The sequence below is a fragment of the Aquarana catesbeiana genome, unplaced genomic scaffold (assembly GCF_042186555.1).
Source record: "Aquarana catesbeiana isolate 2022-GZ unplaced genomic scaffold, ASM4218655v1 unanchor237, whole genome shotgun sequence".
Classification (NCBI taxonomy): Eukaryota; Metazoa; Chordata; class Amphibia; order Anura; family Ranidae; genus Aquarana; species Aquarana catesbeiana.
In genome coordinates this window covers 647536-666224 of record NW_027362665.1, presented here as the reverse complement: position 1 = coordinate 666224, position 18689 = coordinate 647536, and the positions used below count along the sequence as shown (strand labels likewise).

General features: G+C 44.8%; 1 protein-coding gene across 1 annotated transcript in view; it reads left to right on the top strand.

The window, feature by feature from the left end:
• LOC141122060 (uncharacterized) overlaps positions 1–18689 on the top strand; it is a 396180-nt gene that overhangs the window by 272471 nt on the left and 105020 nt on the right. Inside the window, exons 9-12 of the mRNA XM_073611856.1 lie at positions 16691–16788; positions 16878–17105; positions 17185–17391; positions 17757–17898. Of these exons, the coding sequence (XP_073467957.1) occupies positions 16691–16788; positions 16878–17105; positions 17185–17391; positions 17757–17898 (675 nt within the window). The remainder of the gene's footprint in view (positions 1–16690; positions 16789–16877; positions 17106–17184; positions 17392–17756; positions 17899–18689) is intronic.

Sequence of the window (18689 nt, the reverse complement as noted above, 5' to 3'; positions counted from 1 at the left end):
AGTGTGAAAGAATATTGGAATAATTACCTGTGTCTGACGCCAGTGGTGGGCCTGCGAAACTTGGAGACCACATTCACGGAGTCCCGGACTCGTCCCCAGCCTGCTGCTTTCTCGGATGTTGGCACGGTTTGTCACTTTTTCTCTTAGGACTGCAGCAACCAATGCAGCATTCTCCTCTTGGGTAAATACAGGCCCCCTTGATCTTTGTCGCTTGCTTTGGTGGGGTTGCTGCATGTCTGAGTCCGCACTCTCTGATGTAGTGGGGGACACATGTCTCCGTTTTTGGCCATGCTTCCGCTCCACTCCACCTCCACACTCTCTTCCAGGCCTTGGCTCCACTACAGGCCTCCGTTCACCTCCACTCCTCTCCCCTCCACTCCTCCTCTCCCCAACAATACTCTCCCCTCCATGCCTCTCCTCCCCTCCACTCCTCCTCTCCTCAACAATACTCTCCCCTATACGCCTCTCCTCCCCTCTACGCCTCTCCCCTCCACGCCTCTTCTCCCCTCCACGCCTCCTTTTCCCTCTACGCCTCCCGTCCCCTCCTCTTCTCTCCTCCCCTCCACACCTCTCTTCCCCGCCTCGCCCCTCCCCTCCACGCCTCCCCTCCCCTCCACGCCTCCTCTCCCATGAGTCCCCTCCTCCACTCCTCCGCTCCCCTCCACTCCTCTGCTCCCCTCCACTCCTCTCCCCTGAGTCCCCTCCTCCACTCCTCCGCTCCCCTCCACTCCTCTCCCCTGAGTCCCCTACTCCACTCCTCCGCTCCCCTCCACTCACAGTCACGGCAAAAACTCTCATACCAACACACTCACTAACACCAACATTCTCACTCACTAGACGACTCACACGTCCATTCTCACTCCCAGACATTCTAATAGTAATTGCAACAACAACTACCAAACCACACAAAAACAACTACCAAAACAACTATCTCACTCTCTGCTCTCTGCTCCTCCCAGCTCCCACACCTCACCCTACCAATGCACAGTACACCCTCTCAAAATGGTGTACAGGGGCGGAGGCTAATTAGATGGCTAGCCGCGTGTTGAAAATGAAAACGAAACTAAAATACGAGATTACTAATGACCGCGATGTATTTACGAATGTACGAATCCATTCGAAACATGCTAGTAGACTCGAATCAACAAAAACAAAACAATGTTACGAAACTACGAATCAACGGGAAAAAAAGCATAAGGCAATCCCACAAAAGTAACAATTACTAAATTACGAGAAGCGTAACGAATAGAACAAAAATGACAAACAAAATTACGAATTTCGAATCAAATAAAATTAGACAGAATTACGAATCATTCAGTAACAACGAAAATACGAACGACTCCGAATCGAACCATGTTTTATGAAATTACGAATTGCAAGACTAACGGAATTACGAATTATATCGTTAAAAGTTTAACGAAAATACAACAGTTACGAAAATACGAACGAGTCCGAATATGAACACTCGCGTATTACGAAATTACGAATCGTTACGAATCCACGGAAACAAGACGAAACTAAACTAAACTAAACTAAATTTTTTGTTGTGCACATGTCTAATGTTTAGCCATAACTTATCTTTTTTAGGGTAGAACCAATATTTCATCTGGTCTAAAATGGATGCATAGTAATAGTTCTTGACATCTGGTAGATCCATTCCTCCATTAGCTTTAGTGGTGGTGAGGATTGAGAATGCGACTCTAGGTTTTTTTTTCATTCCATATAAATTGTTTAAGTTTGGTATTCAATTGCATGAAAATTTTGGCAGGTATAGGGATAGGGAGACATCTGAAATAGTATAGAATTTTTGGTAAGGTTTGCATCTTGAACGCAGCTATTTTGTCGACCCAGGATAGATGTGTTTTTTTGTGTATTCATTAGGTCTCGACTAATTTGTTCTAAAAGGGTAGGGAAGTTTACATCATATATTTTAGTTGGAGGTGAGGTGAGTTGTATTCCTAGATATGTTATTGAGGTATTGTCCCAATTAAAACCATGTTTTGTACTTAAGTCTATAATTGTTGTGGCAGGTATATTCATAGGTAGGATGTGACATTTACTTTGATTGATGTTGTAGTATGACACCTCTTTGAATTGATCTAGTGCTGTAATTACTGATGGTAAACAAATTTCAGGCTTTGTTAGTGTCAGTATTATGTCATCGGCAAATAAGCCTAATTTGTGTACATCTTGGCTAATGGTAATACCTTTGATTTCTGGGGAAGAGCGTATATATTCCGCTAAAGGTTCTATCGCTAGGGAAAATATTAGTGGGGATAAGAGGCAACCCTGTCTAGTCCCGTTGGTTAAAGAGAAATTTCTAGATAGCATACCTGTTGAGAAAATGTTTGCAGTGGGATGGGTGTATAATGCCATAATGGCAGAGTGTATGAATCCTTGGAAGCCAAATTTGGTTAGAGTTTGTGAAATATATTCCCAATGCATTCTGTCAAATGCTTTTTCAGCATCTAATGCTAGTAGTAGAGAGGGTGTCTTGTCATTGTGTATTAGGTTGATAATATTTAACATCCTTCTTGTGCTGTCGGGTACTTGCCTACCTTTGACAAAGCCTACTTGGTCGGGTTTAATTAATAAGGGGGTTATGTTGACTATTCTATTGGCCAGTATTTTGGTGTATATTTTAAGACCAGAATTTAATAAAGATATGGGTCTATAATTTAAGGGGGACGTGGGGTCTTTTCCTGATTTTGGTAATGTTATTATTATGGCTTCTAGAAGTTCTTTTGAAAAGGTGTTTGAATTTGCTGCTTGGTTAAACAATTTGGCTAGGTATGGGATTAAGGCGTCTTTAAAGGCTGAGTAATATTCTTCTGATTTTTGGTAGTTCATTTATGACTTTTGAGATTTCTTCATTGGAAATTGGTTTATTAAGCTGATCTAGAGATATAGGGTCGATGGAGGGGAGATTAACGTTTTCTAAAAATGCTTTAATTTTGTTGGTGTCAGGTTGAGGGGTATTTTTGTCATCTTTTAAGTTATATAACGCTTCATAGTATTGTGCAAATGTGTCTACAATTTCTTGTGGGTTGATTATTACTTTGTTTGAGTTGTGGTGGATTAGTTTAGGAATTGTATTTTTTTGTTGACGTTGGGGCAGTTGAGAAGCTAGTAGTTTACCCGCTTTGTTTCCTTGAGAGTAATATTTCAAATTTAATTTTTTTAAATATTTATCGTGATCAGCAATTAGAGCAAATCTGAGTTCAGCTCTTAGATTACTAAGTTGGCATTATAAATTTATGTCTTGGGGCTTTTTTTTATGTAGTTCTTCCAAATTGGATTTAGAATAGTATTTATTTTATTGTTCCTACTTTTTTTTTTCCTGGTGGTTATTTGTATTAGCAGGCCTCTGGCGTAGGCTTTGTGAGAGCACCATAGTGTAGAATTATTAACAGAGTCTTTATCATTCAGTACAAAAAATTCCTCTAGACTTTTTCTCATCACAGACCGATACCTCTCCTGGGATAGAATAAATGTGTTATTTCTCCATAAATGATTATTGGGACAGATTTGGTTTGATTTAATTTCTAGTGTAATTGGTGCGTGGTCTGACCACGTTAAATTGTGAATGTTAGCATTGGTTATTTTTGGGAGGAGATTTTTGTCTGTGATGAAATAGTCTATCCTGGAATATGACTTGTGAACGTTGGAAAAAAAAGTGAAGTCTTTTTCTGTGGTGTGTAAACATCTCCAGGGATCATACGTGTCTTTGACTGAGAAGATGTTGGCCAGTCCTCTTCTAGGATTCTTCCCTTTCTTGGATGTGTCCATGTCCGGATGCATTGGAGCATTAAGGTCTCCACAAATAATGAGGTGTCCTTTCTGTATTTTCTTTGTTTTCTTGATCACTTTCTTGATGAACTGGTGAGGGTTTTTGTTGGGAGCATATATGTTGACTATTGTGTATACCGTGTTGTCAACTGAAGCTACCAGAATTATGAATCTTCCTTGGGTATCAGTTTTGATATCAATTTGTTGAAAGGAAACTGTGTCTTTTATAGCTGTAATCACTCCTTTTTTTATTTAATATTTCTGGAAAATAAAATTTGTGGAAATTTATGGTGTTTGAATTTTGGTGGGTTATCCTTTGTAAAGTGCGATTCTTGGATACGAATGACCTCGCTTCCGAATTTAATGGCTTCTGACCATAGAGATCTCTGTTTGAATGGGCTATTTAGGCCCTTCACATTCATTGACATGAGTTTAAGAGTCATTACTGGTATAAGGGTGGATGCTGAGGTGTAGTATCAGATTTGTATATTGTTGATTGCTGAAATGTGGAAAAAACAACTTGACGGTGCAGTTATAATTTTCCTCCAGTAGATAGAGGTGTTGTATTAAGTAAAGTATATAAGTGAAAAAAACCTAGGGAAAGTCATTTAACAAAACGAAGTAAAAACATGAAAAAAAGAAGTGGAGTTGTGATGCAACTCCAGTGTACAGTAACATGTACTCCTAGTCAGGGGGTTGTCCGGGTTAGTGCAGAATTCCCCAAGGTCCGGCTTCCCTGAGCTTCATTAGAGACCTGAGGTTTAAACTTGGAAGGAACTTGTGGTTGTACAAGTTATTTAAAAGAGTTGGACTTTCTCTTTTTTCTAAATCTTGCCCTTTCAGGATTTTTTGTTCCAGTCTTGAGATTGGTCCAGGGGTTATTAGTATCCATTCTGTTGTTCTCTATGTTGGGGATTAACCCCCAAGAACGTAGTATTTTCAGGCCTTGGTCCAGGCTGTTGATTGAGTAAGAGGTACCTTTGTAGTCCACAAGTAGTTTTGTGGGAAATCCCCATTTATAAATCACACTGTGGTTACGCAGGATCTTCATAATTGAGTTTAGGTTTTTGCCAGCTAAGATTGTCTCTTGAGATAGGTCTGAGTACAGGATTATACCTGCGTAGGGGTCAGGGAGAGGTGAGTGGCGGCGTGCATATTGCATGAGTTGATCTTTTACTCCAAAAAAATGAATTCTGGCTATGACATCTCTCGGTAGTTTCTCAGCAATATGATGCGGTTTAGGCAATCTGTGGGCTCCATCAATTTCCAGCTCTTGTTGTGGAATTGATGGAATTAGCTCTGCAATCATTTTTTTAATGAAGCATTTCAGATCCGCCGGTTTCACATTTTCTGGTATTCCTCTGAATTTTATATTATTTCTCCTACTTCTGTCTTCAATGAATGTAGTTCAAAGTGGGAGTCCACTAGATCGTTGTGTGCTGAAGTAAAGTCGCACATCTTATTTTCCATATAGTCCACTCTTTCACTCAGTGTCTCAATCTCTACCTTAGATTTATGCATAAAGTTTATCATATCATGCTGTAGAGCACCCCTTAGAGACATTATCATATCTTTGATAGTTGTGTCTAGTATAGGTTGCCCTGCTGTTGGTATGGCATTTAGTTTATCATCATAAGGGTTGCTTTCTAGAGTGTAATTGTGGTCTGAGGGAGCTTTGGTGGTTTTACCTTCATTAGAAGAGATTCTTCTTCTTTGTTTCACTGGGCTCAGAATATCATTCTGGGAATCAGTGTTGCTGTGGCACTGTGGGGTAAAGTCCTTGTCTCCTTCTTGTTCTAAGCCTGCAGCATGTTTCTCTGTGTTGCAGGGAGGGGAGCAGCTGGTGCCATCTTGGTCTCTCTGTATCCTGGCCGGGCTACAGAAAGCATTTAATTTGCGGGGTCCCTCTCTCGCTTTCCACTTGGCTGACATGATCCTCGTGTTCCCGCTGATCTCCAGTGGAGGTATATAACTCTCAGGGCTTACAAGACGCTTTGAAGTCCGCTCAGGAGAGTCTGTGATAGAGGAGCTCCCTTACAGTGCAGCCATTCACTTCCTCGGCTGACCACGCCCCCGGGGAGTTATGTTTTAACCTTTGCCCTGTTATACAGGAATGGTTATTATGAGAAGTTTCTTGGGGCTGCAATTCCTCTGAACTCCACAAGATGGTGATCTTACTTCTACCCAAACAGGAAGTCTCTATGGAAAACAGGAAGTGATGTCAGGTACAGACAGGAAGTTCCGAGTGAGAGGTGAATCGGGAGGAAGTAGAGAGGAGACGTTGCTGGAAGTGGCAGCAGACGAGGTAATAAGATCTTATTTTCTATTTACACCCAGTAACCCCCCGTCATGTCCGTCCTCTTCCTCCATAGTCACTGTGATGTCTTTTATCTCCAGCAGATGATGATACACACATATATAGTGTGGAAACCTTGATTAACCCCTTAAGGGTCAGAACATTTCCCCACTTATGGGGCCGGAACATTCTCTTCATTTTGGAGATAAATTCTAATAATATGTTCCTCTAAACAAACAGCAGTGACAATAAATAGACAAGACAATGACCATCCTGACCATACATGGCCTACAAAGGACAATTATTACACTACACAGGCTGTTGGTCTCTGATGGTCCTCTCACCCCACCTGCACATACTTTTCTCACCTCCTTAAGGCTAGGTTCACACTGCTGCGAATTTTATTGCGAATTTGAGCTGCTGCGATTGCTCAAATTCGCAAGTCATTTTAATAACATTGTTTTCCATGAGTGCCGTTCACATCAATGCGTTGCGAATCTAACCTGCATAAAAAAAGGGTCCTGTCCGAGTTTGATCCGTGTGCGACGCGAATTCAGCTCCATAGATTGCAAAATTTGCAGTAGAATCGCAAGAACACACAAACAATTCGCAATGAAAATTTGCAACGCAATCGGATCAAAATTGCGCTTAATTCGCACTGCAGCAGTGTGAACCTAGCCTAAAGGAGAAGTCCAGCCTGAGATCGCCTGTCTGGTCTTCTCCTATGGGTTACAGGAGTACAATTCGTTTTGCACTCTTGTGACCTGTTTTCAGCAGAGAGCGGGATGAAGTCCTCTCTCTGGTGACATCACTGGAATCAGTCCAGGCACCGCATCATCACCACAATGAAGTCTGGATCTTCCAGGTGTCTGGACTGATGGCCATCTCAGCCTCTCAGCGAGCCACTGAGAGACTGAGACAGGCGCTCCCCTCCCCTCCACATCTCCAGTGAGTGCGGGGGGCAGAGCTGTGAGAACCGAGCCATCACAGATGTTAGATCGCTCGGTTCTCAGTGAAGAGGTGCCGGGGGACCGATGCTGCATCCACCTAGGTAAGTATGAATCTGAAAGAAAAAGAAATCATACTTCTCTTTAAAGAATTTCTGCCAGCAAGTGAAGGAAGCCTTCACCTCACCATTTCACTGTTCTAGAAATATGTTGCAGGATACAAAATAGACCAAGAGAACAAACCCCCCCCCCTGCTCTCCTCCTACCAGCACTGAAATAAAAAACACACACCAGTAAAATGCACTACAAAACCACACAGACTACAAAGAACTCACGGAGAAATATCACAAAGCAATCTTCAAAACAAAAAAGGAACATTTCTCAAACACCATCTCAACAGCCTTAAACTGCCCTCGGGAACTCTTCAAAATAGTCACCAAGAATATGAACCCTACCTGCCTAGAGCCCCCAGGAAACGAAACCCAAGAATTCTGCAATGAGTTATCGGATTTTTTTATCGACAAAATGGACAACATCCAGAAAACAATTCAACAGAAAAAAAACAATCAACCTCATTCAACTAAAGCAAAAAGAAAAAATCGATACGATCATCACACAAGCACTGAATTTTTCACTGATCCCAATCACCACTGACACCACCAAAACATCATCAGAAGCCTCAAAGACAGCATATCACCAAACGACATCATTCCCACAAAACTAAAATAATGTTCCAACATCTTGGCTCCTACTATAACACACCTCATAAACCAGTCGTTCAAAGAAAGGACTGTTCCAATCGCCCTCAAACATGGCATCGTCAAACCCCTCCTAAAGGGACCCAACCTCGACCCTAAGGACCCTAACTATCGCAGACCGTTAACAAGCCTTAACACCATCTCCAAGATTATCGAGAAAGCAGTAGTACAACAGCTACAACACCTCCTGGACACATACAAACTCCTGGACCCTCTGCAACCAGGCTTCCGCCCAGGCCATGGCACAGAAATGCACTTCTCAAAATATGGGAGGACGCCCTCAAAGCAGCTGATGCTGGAGAATCATGTCTCCTGGTACTGTTGGACCTCAGTGCAGCGTTCGATACAGTGGACCACAATACTCTACTCATCCGCCTCACAGAGGTAGCAGGAGTCACAGATTCAGACCTACAATGGTTCGCATCCTTCTTAGGAAATCGCTCTCAGACAGTGAAACTAGGAGCATTCACCTCTTAAACCAATCTCTTGTGGAGTCCCTCAAGGTTCACCCTTGTCACCAGTGCTCTTCAACATCTACATCCGCCCACTCCTCAAAATCATCAGAAAATCGGACCTCTGCTTCCACTCTTACGCTGATGATACCCAACTCTACTTTCCCATCACCGGAGAAAAAGACCATCATCAGCGACTAGAAAAATGCCTCACTTTAATAGACAACTGGATGACCACTAGCTCTCTTAAACTCAACGGATCAAAAACAGAGCTTCTTCTCCTACACGCAAACCAAAATTCCAAAACTAAGACCCCATGGACACCGCCCACTATCTTTGGACAGACCATCTCTCCAAGCACCAAAGCCAAGAGTCTCAGAGTAATTTTTGACTCAGAAATGTCAATGGATGCACAAATAGGATCAGTAGTTAGCGGATCTCGCATCTCCTCCGCCTGCTACGTAGACTCATCCCCTTCATCCCAGAAGAGGACAAAGCAGCAGTAGTTGGAACAATCATCAATTCCAGACTCGACTACGTGAACTCCCACTACATAGAACTACCCCAATATCAGCTTGCGCGCTTACAACTCATCCAAAACACGGCGGCAAGACTGTTAACAGGAAAAAAAACCTGGGAATCCATCTCCCCTTCCCTGAGGAGCCTACATTAGCTAACCGTAAAGAATCAAATCACTTTCAAGACCCTCTGCCTCACCCACAAATGTGTACAAGGAAACGCTCCTCAATACCTATGCGAGAAAATAAAACGCTACACACCCGATCGCATTCTTCGATCTTCTAACCAAAACCTCCTCCTTATTCCAAAACCCCGCTACAAAACAAAGGGAGAACGAAGATTCGCAGTCTAAGGACCACGGCTATGCAATGCTCTACCTACTCACATTTGCATGGAAGAAAACCATGCCTTCAGAAAGAAACTCAAGCTTCTAAGAAGCTGGACAACACAGGACGGATCTAGCACCTTGAGGCGATTCAGTTCGCATTTGCAGCGCTATACAAATCAATCATTCATTCATTTATCCTTCATCTCTCATGGCTTTAACATACTCGCCATAACAGAAACCTGGCTTCTCCCGCTGCCCTCTCCCATGGTGGTCTCCATTGGACTCACTCCCCCAGACCCAACAGACAGAAAGGAGGTGGAGTTGGCTTCCTTCTATCCCCACAAAGCACCTTCCAAGTCCTTCCTATCCCTCCCTCTCTATCCCTCTCTTGTTTCGAGATGGACTGTATTCGTCTGTTTTCTCCCATTTCGCTGAGGATTGCAGCAATTTATCGGCTTCCTGGACCAGTATCGCACTTTCTTGATGACTTTGCTGCCTAGCTACCCTACTTTCTCTCCTCTGAAATACCCACGATCATTCTTGGTGACTTCAACATTCCTGTCAATGTTAAACTACAGCTAAACTTCTCAATTTAACCTCATCTTTTGACCTAACCCAATGGACACATACTTCCACTCACTCCAACGGTAATACCCTTGACCTTGTATTTTCCCATCTCTGCAACCCTGGCAACCTCACCAACACCCCCTTTCATCTCTCTGATCACAACCTCATTACCTTCACTGTATCCTTGCCTCCAACCACCCATCCCTCCAAGCAGCAAACGATTACTTGTAGGAACCTTCGCCACTTTAACCCTTCTCTTCTCTATTCTGCTGCTGACCACCTATATGACATGATCTCTTTCCTGTTCTGTCCTGACCTGACCACCTCTGTCTACAACAGTTCACTCTCATCATCACTGGATGCACTTGCTCCTCTAACCACATGCAGAATCAGGCCCCGACCATTACAACACTGGTAAACTGACAACACTAGAAATCTCAAGAGACATTGCCGTGCTCTTGAACGACTGTGGCGTAAAACCAAATGCCTGCATAACTTCACCCTATATAAATCTGCCCTTCTAAAATACAATTCATGCCTCCATGCTGCCAAGCAAGCCTACTTTGTCTCTCTTATTAATTCCTTGTCATCCAGTCCCCGTCGGCTTCTCAACCTTTAACTCTTTGCTTCGTCCCCCACCGCCTCTACCCACTAAGTCACTCACTGCCCAAGAGATTGCCAATCACTTCAAAGACAAGATTGATGCAATTTGTGAGGGCACCTCCAATGTGCGTACGTCTTCCCCACCCAACATACCTTGCCTAACAGCACAATCAACACTCTCCTCTTTTGAACTGGCTACTACTGAAGAGGTTCCAAAACTTTTCTCAGATTCCCATCTAACCAATTGTCCCCTGGATCCTGTTCCCTTACAACTACTATGGTCACCCTCTTCTTCTATCCTATGCTCCCTCACTCACATCTTCAATCTCTCCCTCTCTAGTGGCACCTTCCCCTCCCCTCTAAAACATGTGCAGATCAACCCCATACTTAAAAAGCCCTCATGGACCCCACCAACCTAAACAACTTAAGACCCATCTCATTGCTCCCATTCACCTCTAAACTTCTAGAACGCTTAGTCTACAACCGTCTTAGCTTCTACCTCAGTGAAAATAACCTTCTTGACCCCTTACAGTCGGGCGTTTGCTTGCAGCACTCCACAGAAACTGCCTTACTAAAACTCACTAACGATTTACTGCTAAAACCATCGGCCACTACTCCATACTTCTACCTGACCTCTCTGCGGCCTTTGATACTGTTGATGAGCTTCGTGTTCGAGTCGAACCCATGTTCGACTCGAACATCGGCTGTTCGATCGTTCGCCGAATTGCGAACGATATGGGCCGTTCGCGGCCAAATTTGTGTGGCGCGTCACGGCCCATAATTCACTGCGTCATCGCAGTGCATTGCTGGCTGATGATTGGCCAATCATGCACTATGACCCGCATGCTTGGCCAATCACAGCGCCGTTGGTAGAGAGAGCTGTAATTGGCCAAAGCCAGGGTGGCTTTGGCCAATTATGGCTCAGGGGGTTTAGAACACGCCCCAGACTATATAAGGCCACCTGCACGGCGGCCCTATGTAGTGTGTTCTGGCGTGCTGAGAGATAGACAGAGAGACAGTGTCATTTGAGTTAGCTAGATTAGGCAGGACAGTCAGTGAGTTAGCTGCACTTACAGTATATTGTGTATAAATATGCATCCCAGGTGTTGCATATATCTATATATATACACTGTATTCAGTTTAGATAGATCCGTTCCTGTTATCTCCCTACTGACAGGTAGGCTTGTCTTGTTACAGTATTTACAGCTACCTGAAGAAAATTGCTGGTGTTCTTTTGATCCTATTAGTACCACAGTCAGGCAGCTAGACTATTTACAGTTAGTGTAGTGCGTCCTGCTCACAGTGTTCAGGTAAAACTACAATTTAGTGTAGTGAGACCTCTGCACAGTGTTCAGCTAAAGCTACATGTTAGTGTAGTGCATCCTTCTCCTAGTGTTCAGCTAAAACTACAAGTTAGTGTAGTGAGACCTCTGCACAGTGTTCATCTAAAGCTACAAGTTAGTGTAGTGCGTCCTGCTCACAGTGTTCAGCTAAAACTACAAGTTAGTGTAGTGAGACCTCTGCACAGTGTTCATCTAAAGCTACAAGTTAATGTAGTGCGTCCTGCTCACAGTGTTCAGCTAAAACTACAAGTTAGTGTAGTGCGTCCTGCTCACAGTGTTCAGCTAAAATTACAAGTTAGTGTAGTGAGACCTCTGCACAGTGTTCAGCTAAAGCTACAAGTTAGTGTAGTGCGTCCTGCTCACAGTGTTCAGCTAAAGCTACAAGTTAGTGTAGTGAGACCTCTGCACAGTGTTCAGCTAAAGCTACAAGTTAGTGTAGTGCGTCCTGCTCACAGTGTTCAGCTAAAACTATAAGTTAGTGTAGTGCGTCCTCCTCACAGTGTTAGGCTAAACCTACAAGTTATTTTTTCGCGAGCTCTGTACAGTGTTCACCTAAAGCTACCTGTAGAAGGTTGGTGGTGTTCTCATACTACAGGCAGGCAGTTGATTTTGCTAGCTGCAGTATCAGTGGATATATATATATATATATCCCAGCTTAGTGCAGCTACAGGCCATTAGTATATCTGGAAGGCCAACAAGGAGAGGCAGACAGTCACAAGCCAATAAAAGAGGGCAAGCAGGCTCTGTGTCTAGTGCTGGTCGTGGAGACGGTGCATCCTCATCAGCACGTGGCTGTGGGACACGCTTGGCCTTTTTTTCGGCAGCTGGCCGTGTTGAGCCGCAACATGCGGAAGACTTGGTCGAGTGGATGACCAAGCCGTCCTCATCCTCCTCATCCTCTCTCACCCATGCTCAGGGTACTTTGTCTGGCAAAGCAGCGGCCTCTTCCCTCGGCTCAATGTCATCAGTGACTCCTTCCCTAGCCCCACCATGTCCTCCTGTCCTCCCACGGACAGAGGGGGTGCCCAAGAAGGACAGCAATCTGGCAGTCATGCTCCCCCTGCTGCAGCATACTGCCAGGTTTGCTCCAGTGATGAGGAGGGAGGGGATGATGAGGTCACTTACTCAACGTGGGTGCCTGAGAGGAGGAGGAGGCGGCACATCACCAACGAGGCAGGATGCCCTCCAGGGGCCAGCCTAAGGGCAGCACACTGACTGCATCACACCCCAAAGCCCCACATGTGCAGGGCGCTCCAGTCTCTGCGCGTTATTCAAAAAGTTCTTTGGTGTGGGCCTTTTTTGAGACGAGTGCATCAGATCGCACCGCTGCTATTTGCAGCATATGTCTCAAGCGTATCTCGTGTGGCCAAAACATCTCCCGCTTAGGTACCACATGCTTGACCAGACATATGTTGACCTGCCATGCAGTTTGTTGGCAAGCGTATCTAAAAGACCCACACCAAATAACAAAGAGGACCTCTCCTTGCTCCTCATCAGCTGAGATCTCCAACCCCACTATACCTTCAGTCCTCTCTAAGACTGCACTGAGAGGAATGAAGGTGTAGAATTAGGTGTGTCACAGCCAAGTACTTGTGGGCAATCTGCTTTCGGTACACCAACGTCAGATTGTACCAGGCAAATTTCCCTGCCCCAGCTGCTGCACCGCCGAAAGAAGTTTGCTCCCAGCCATCCACATGCCCAGCGGTTGAATGCTAGCTTGGCAAAATTGCTAGCACTTCAACTGCTGCCTTTTCAGTTAGTAGACTCTGGCCCCTTCCATGAGTTTGTGGAATGTGTGGTTCCTCAGTGGTAGGTACCCAAACGCCACTTTTTTCAAGGAAGGCGATTCCGGCTCTCTACCGGCATGTGGAAGGCAATGTCCATGCCTCGCTGGACAGGGCGGTCAGCGGTAAGGTGCATATTACCGCTGACTCATGGTCCAGCAGGCATGGACAGGGACGTTACCTAAGTTTCACGGCGCATTGGGTGACTCTGCTGGCAGCTGTGAAGGATGCAGGACAAGGTGCAGTAGTGTTGGAGGTTGTTCTGCCACCACGCCTCCAAAATGCCACTACTAATGATTGTGACACACCTCTCTCCTCCACCCCCTCCTCCTCTTCTTCTTCCTCCATGGCCTCTTCCTGTGCTTTGTCCTCAGAACCAGCGGTGCTCCGTAGGCGCTCAAGGGGCTACGCATGTACGCAGGCCAAAAGATGCCATGCGGTGCTTGAGCTGGTGTGCTTGGGGACAGGAGCCACATTGGGGCAGAGGTTCTGTTAGCTCTGCAGGGGCAGGTTCAGAGGTTGTTGACGCCACGCCAACTTAAGGCAGGAATGGTGGTTTGCGACAATGACACCAACCTCCTCTCTGCCCTCCGACAGGGACAAATGACCCATGTGCCCTGTTTGGCTCACGTCCTTAACTTGGTGGTGCAGCGGTTCTTGGGCAGGTACCCAGGCTTACAGGATGTCCTGAGGCAGGCCAGGAAAGTCTGTGTGCATTTCCGCCGGTCATATAATGCCAGTGCTCGGCTGGCGGACCTCCAAAAGGAGTTTAACCTGCCCAAGAACCGCCTAATCTGTGACATGCCCACCAGGTGGAACTCAACATTGGCCATGCTGCAGCGGCTGCACACGCAGAAGAGGGCCATCAATGAGTACCTGTGTGACTAAGCCGCCCACAGCTTCGTTCCAGCCGCCGAAGGCGGACGATTGGACACCGGGCTTCCCGATCGCACGGGAGGCCCGGTAAGAGCGGTGGGAGGGGGGATGTCCCCTCCCGCTCCTCTGGTATAACAGCCGAGCAGCTTTCAGCCGCATCGGTTGTTATATACGGGTAGCCGATCGCCGGCTCGAAACAACAGTACCGGGATGATGCCTGCAGCTGCGGGCATCATCCCGGTATAACCCCAGAAAGCCGAGTACGCAGATGTGCGTACGGTCGGCGGGAAGGGGTTAAATGCCAATGACACCCAAATCTATCTGTCTACTCCTCACCTCACTCCTTCAGTCTCCTCTCGCAATATTAACTTACAAACTGACACATCAGCATGGATGTCACACCACTTCCTTAAACTAAATCTCTCTAAAACCAAGCTATTATTATCCCCCCTCCGCCCGTGCCCCCCTCCATGACTTTTCCATCAAAATCAACAATGCAACCATCAGTCCCTCCCCCCATGCCAGGGTACTGGGTGTAATCCTAGACTCTGACTTGTCCTTTTTCGCCCCTTTTTAACAAATGAAACCATCAAGCTCCTCATTCACTCCCTTGTTATCTCTCGCCTTGACTATTGCAACTCCCTTCTCATTGGCCTGCCTCTCCATAGGCTCCTCCTCTCTTCAGTCTATCATGAATTCTGCTGCCAGACTTATCCACCTTACCAACGGCTCAGTGTCTGCCAACCCTCTCCTCCAATCCCTACACTGGCTCCCAATAGCCCAGCGAATTAAGTTCAAAATACTAACCACACCATACAAAGCCATTCACAACTCTGCCCTGAGCTATGTCACCAACCTTGTCTCCAAATATCACCCAAACCATCCTCTCTGCTCAAGACCTCCAACTCTCAAGCTCCCTCGTCTCCAGGATATCGCCAGAGCCTCTCCCATCCTCTGGAACTCGCTACCTCAAACTGTCCGACTATCCCCTACTCTTGCTACCTTCAGGCGATCCCTGAAAACTCATCTCTTCAGGGAAGCCTATGACGCCTCTAACAAATCTTTTACCACTTCCATCAGCTCATTCCCCACAGTTACAACCTTTTGTACCACCTGCCCCACTCTATTAGATTGTAAGCTGTTCTGAGCAGGGCCCTCTTAATCCTCTTGTATTTTATTGTATTATAACTGTATTGTCACCTTTTTATATTGTAAAGCGCTGCGTAAACTGTTGGCCCTATATAAATCCTGTATAAAATATGTTGTTTTCATTATTTTCTACGGGCATTCCATTTTATTCCATTATTCTCTATGGTCATTCCATCTCCCTGTTATAGTCTGTGGGCATTCCTTTCTGTCATTATTTTTAGTATGTCCCAGCAAAATCCATTCCCACCATTAGGAGCTCTGGAGAAAATGGTCTGCTATTTACACTCCGTTCCTCCGCACGTCACCTGATCACATGAGAGCTTACTTTCACAGATTCCTGACAGATTTCTGTATGGTAAAGGTCAAAGTTCACTCTTCAGTTTAGGAGTCTATATGTCCTATGACATCACACTGACGTCACAGCTTCTCCTCCCAATGTTCCTCCATCCACAGTCTATATGTCCTATGACATCACACTGACCTCACAACTCCTCCTCCCAATGTCCCTCCATCCAGAGTCTATATGTCCTATGACATCACAATGATCTCACAGCTCCTTCTCCCAATGTCCCTCCATCCCGCTCTTTTTTATTTTTTTCTGATACTCTTAGGATGTGGGTGGACTTTTAGCATCCTCACTTACAAAGTAGGACTGTTGGTTCTGCATTGTATGTAATGTCAGAATGCCTGTAACAAGCATTTAACCTGCATAGTGTGGGGGTCCTGTGTGGGTAAATTATACCTCAGTATTAAAGTAGGGCTTTAATAAAATGGAAACCTGATTGATGAGGAGGATTCTGGGAATTTTTTTGATTTGACTATTGGTTTTCAGATCTAGAGTTTTCCTCCTGTGAAGTTTGATGATCATATGACCATCACATTGCCTCCACCTCCCTCCCTGATAGAAATACATAGAAGATTGTAGAAGTCACCAGAGAGATGATCGAGGAAAGGTGAGCGGTGCTGGGAATTCTGGGACATTATCCAGTAACAGACAAGGGATGTGTCTGGATGGTGACTGTATCATTGTGTGTGTCAGGTTCCTATAAGGTGTCAGGATGTCACTGTCTATTTCTCCATGGAGGAGTGGGAGTATTTAGAAGGACACAAGGATCTCTACAAGGACGTCATGATGGACAATCAGCCGCCCCTCACATCACCGGGTAAGAGGAGACTTTATTGTAAAGGAGAGAGCAGTATGGAGGCTCCACCTAGATCCCCCATCATCTGATAAACACATAGAAACAATGTATTCAGTCAGTGTGTGTGTTTCCTACAGATGGATCCAGTAATGGGAACCCACCAGAGAGATGTCCCCGTCCTCTGTATTCCCGGGATTCCACACAGGAAGGTCACACCATCCCTCACCATCATCAGGTAGATGAAGAACAATCACTGATAGTATCATTAGGATCTGTACATTATCTGCATTGTTACAATTGATGTCATTTTTATTATATATTCAGAGTGGAAACCTGAGAGATTCTCAAGTTGAAGTTAAAAAAGAGATAAAAGAAGAGGATGATGAGGATGGGGTGATGGAGGAGTCAGAGTCTCTAAAAGAACGCAAAGATCTGTACCAGGACACCATGGTGGAGTCATCCAGCTACAGGAACCCACCAGAGAGATATCCCCATCCTCTGTATTCCCGGGATTCCACACAGGAAGATCACACTATCCCTCACCATCATCAGGTATATGATTGACAATTATTGGTAGTTCTGATTTATAGACAGTATGTTTGTTACAATGAATGTTTTATTATATATTCAGAGTGGAATCCTCTGGGATGATAATATTGTTGTTAAAGAAGAGTATAAAGAGGAGGATGAAGAGTATGGAGTGATGGAGGAGTTTTCAGAAGGACACAAGGATATGATGGAGCCACCTAATACCAGGAACCCACCAGAGATATCTCCCTGTCCTCTGTATTCCCGGGATTCCACACAGGAAGATCACACCATCCCCCACTGTTACAAGGTTGGTGGGACGGAGCTTATAAAACACACTTATAGAGACAATCGGGGTTATTTACAAAAGGCAAATCCACTTTGCACTATAAGTGCACTTGGAAGTGCAGTCACTGTAGATCTAAGGGGAAGATCTGAAACCAGGGGAAGCTCTGCTGATTTTATCATTCAATCATGTTCAAGCTAAAATGCTGTTTTTTATTTTCCTTGCATGTCCCCCTCAGATCTACAGCAACAGCACTTCCAATTGCACTTGTAGTGCAAAGTGGATTTGCCTTTCGTATATAACCCCCAATGTGTGGATTTTATATGTGATGTCACAATAATAAATCTTATATCTTACAGATGATATTCTCTCTCATTTTCTTGATTTAGAGTGGAGATCCAATCGATATAGAATTTGAGGTTAAATCAGAAGAAGAAGAGAGGTATGTGAGGGATGATCAGCAGTCTATGGAGGTGGATGGAATAACGGGGACATTTATAGAGGAGGACACTCCTACAGAGATCAGTACAGGTGGGTCATTAACACTAAATACATTCCTCCACCCATACTGCTCACTGATTGGTCCAGAGTAGGGCGGGGACTGGGTGATATCAGCCTGTAATCCCCTGGTCACTTTCCTGAGCTGTGTTCCCCGTCCTGTATTCCTGTATTTCTCTCAGATAATCTTCCTTCTCTGTGCTGCAGACACAATTTATGTATCTAGACTGGATTTATGGAGATTCTGGGGTTCAACTGGCAGCAAAATTTTCACCATAGGTGTTACTAGACCTAGGCACCTTGGGTATATTCTTTGGGTCTTCTGCCCCATAGCAGAGTATGGCAAGATCTCTGACAGAACAATTCTCCCAGGATTTCTTGTTCTGTTGTCTGCTGGCTGTGCCGGGAGGAGGGATATGTCTGTATAGTCTCAGACCCAAGTCACTGAGTGCAGTCTCAGGAGATGGGAGGCAGCGGTGTGGGACCTCTGCAACTTGTCTCATGTAAACATTTAATCTTCCACTGATTACTGAATACCAATATTATGAGTCCTGACCCTTACACTGTATAATTTATATTGTACATTACATACTCCTGACCCTTACACCATATAATTTATATTGTACATTACATACTCCTGACCCCTGCACTATATACTCTATGTTGTATGTTACATTATTCTGATACATATAGTCCTAACTGTTGTATCCTATATAATAAGTTGTACATTACATAGTCCTGACTTCTTTTACACCCATTTCCTACCAGCTACACATTTTATATCTGATGATGTGATTGGAGCACAGACTTTTACATGTTGATAA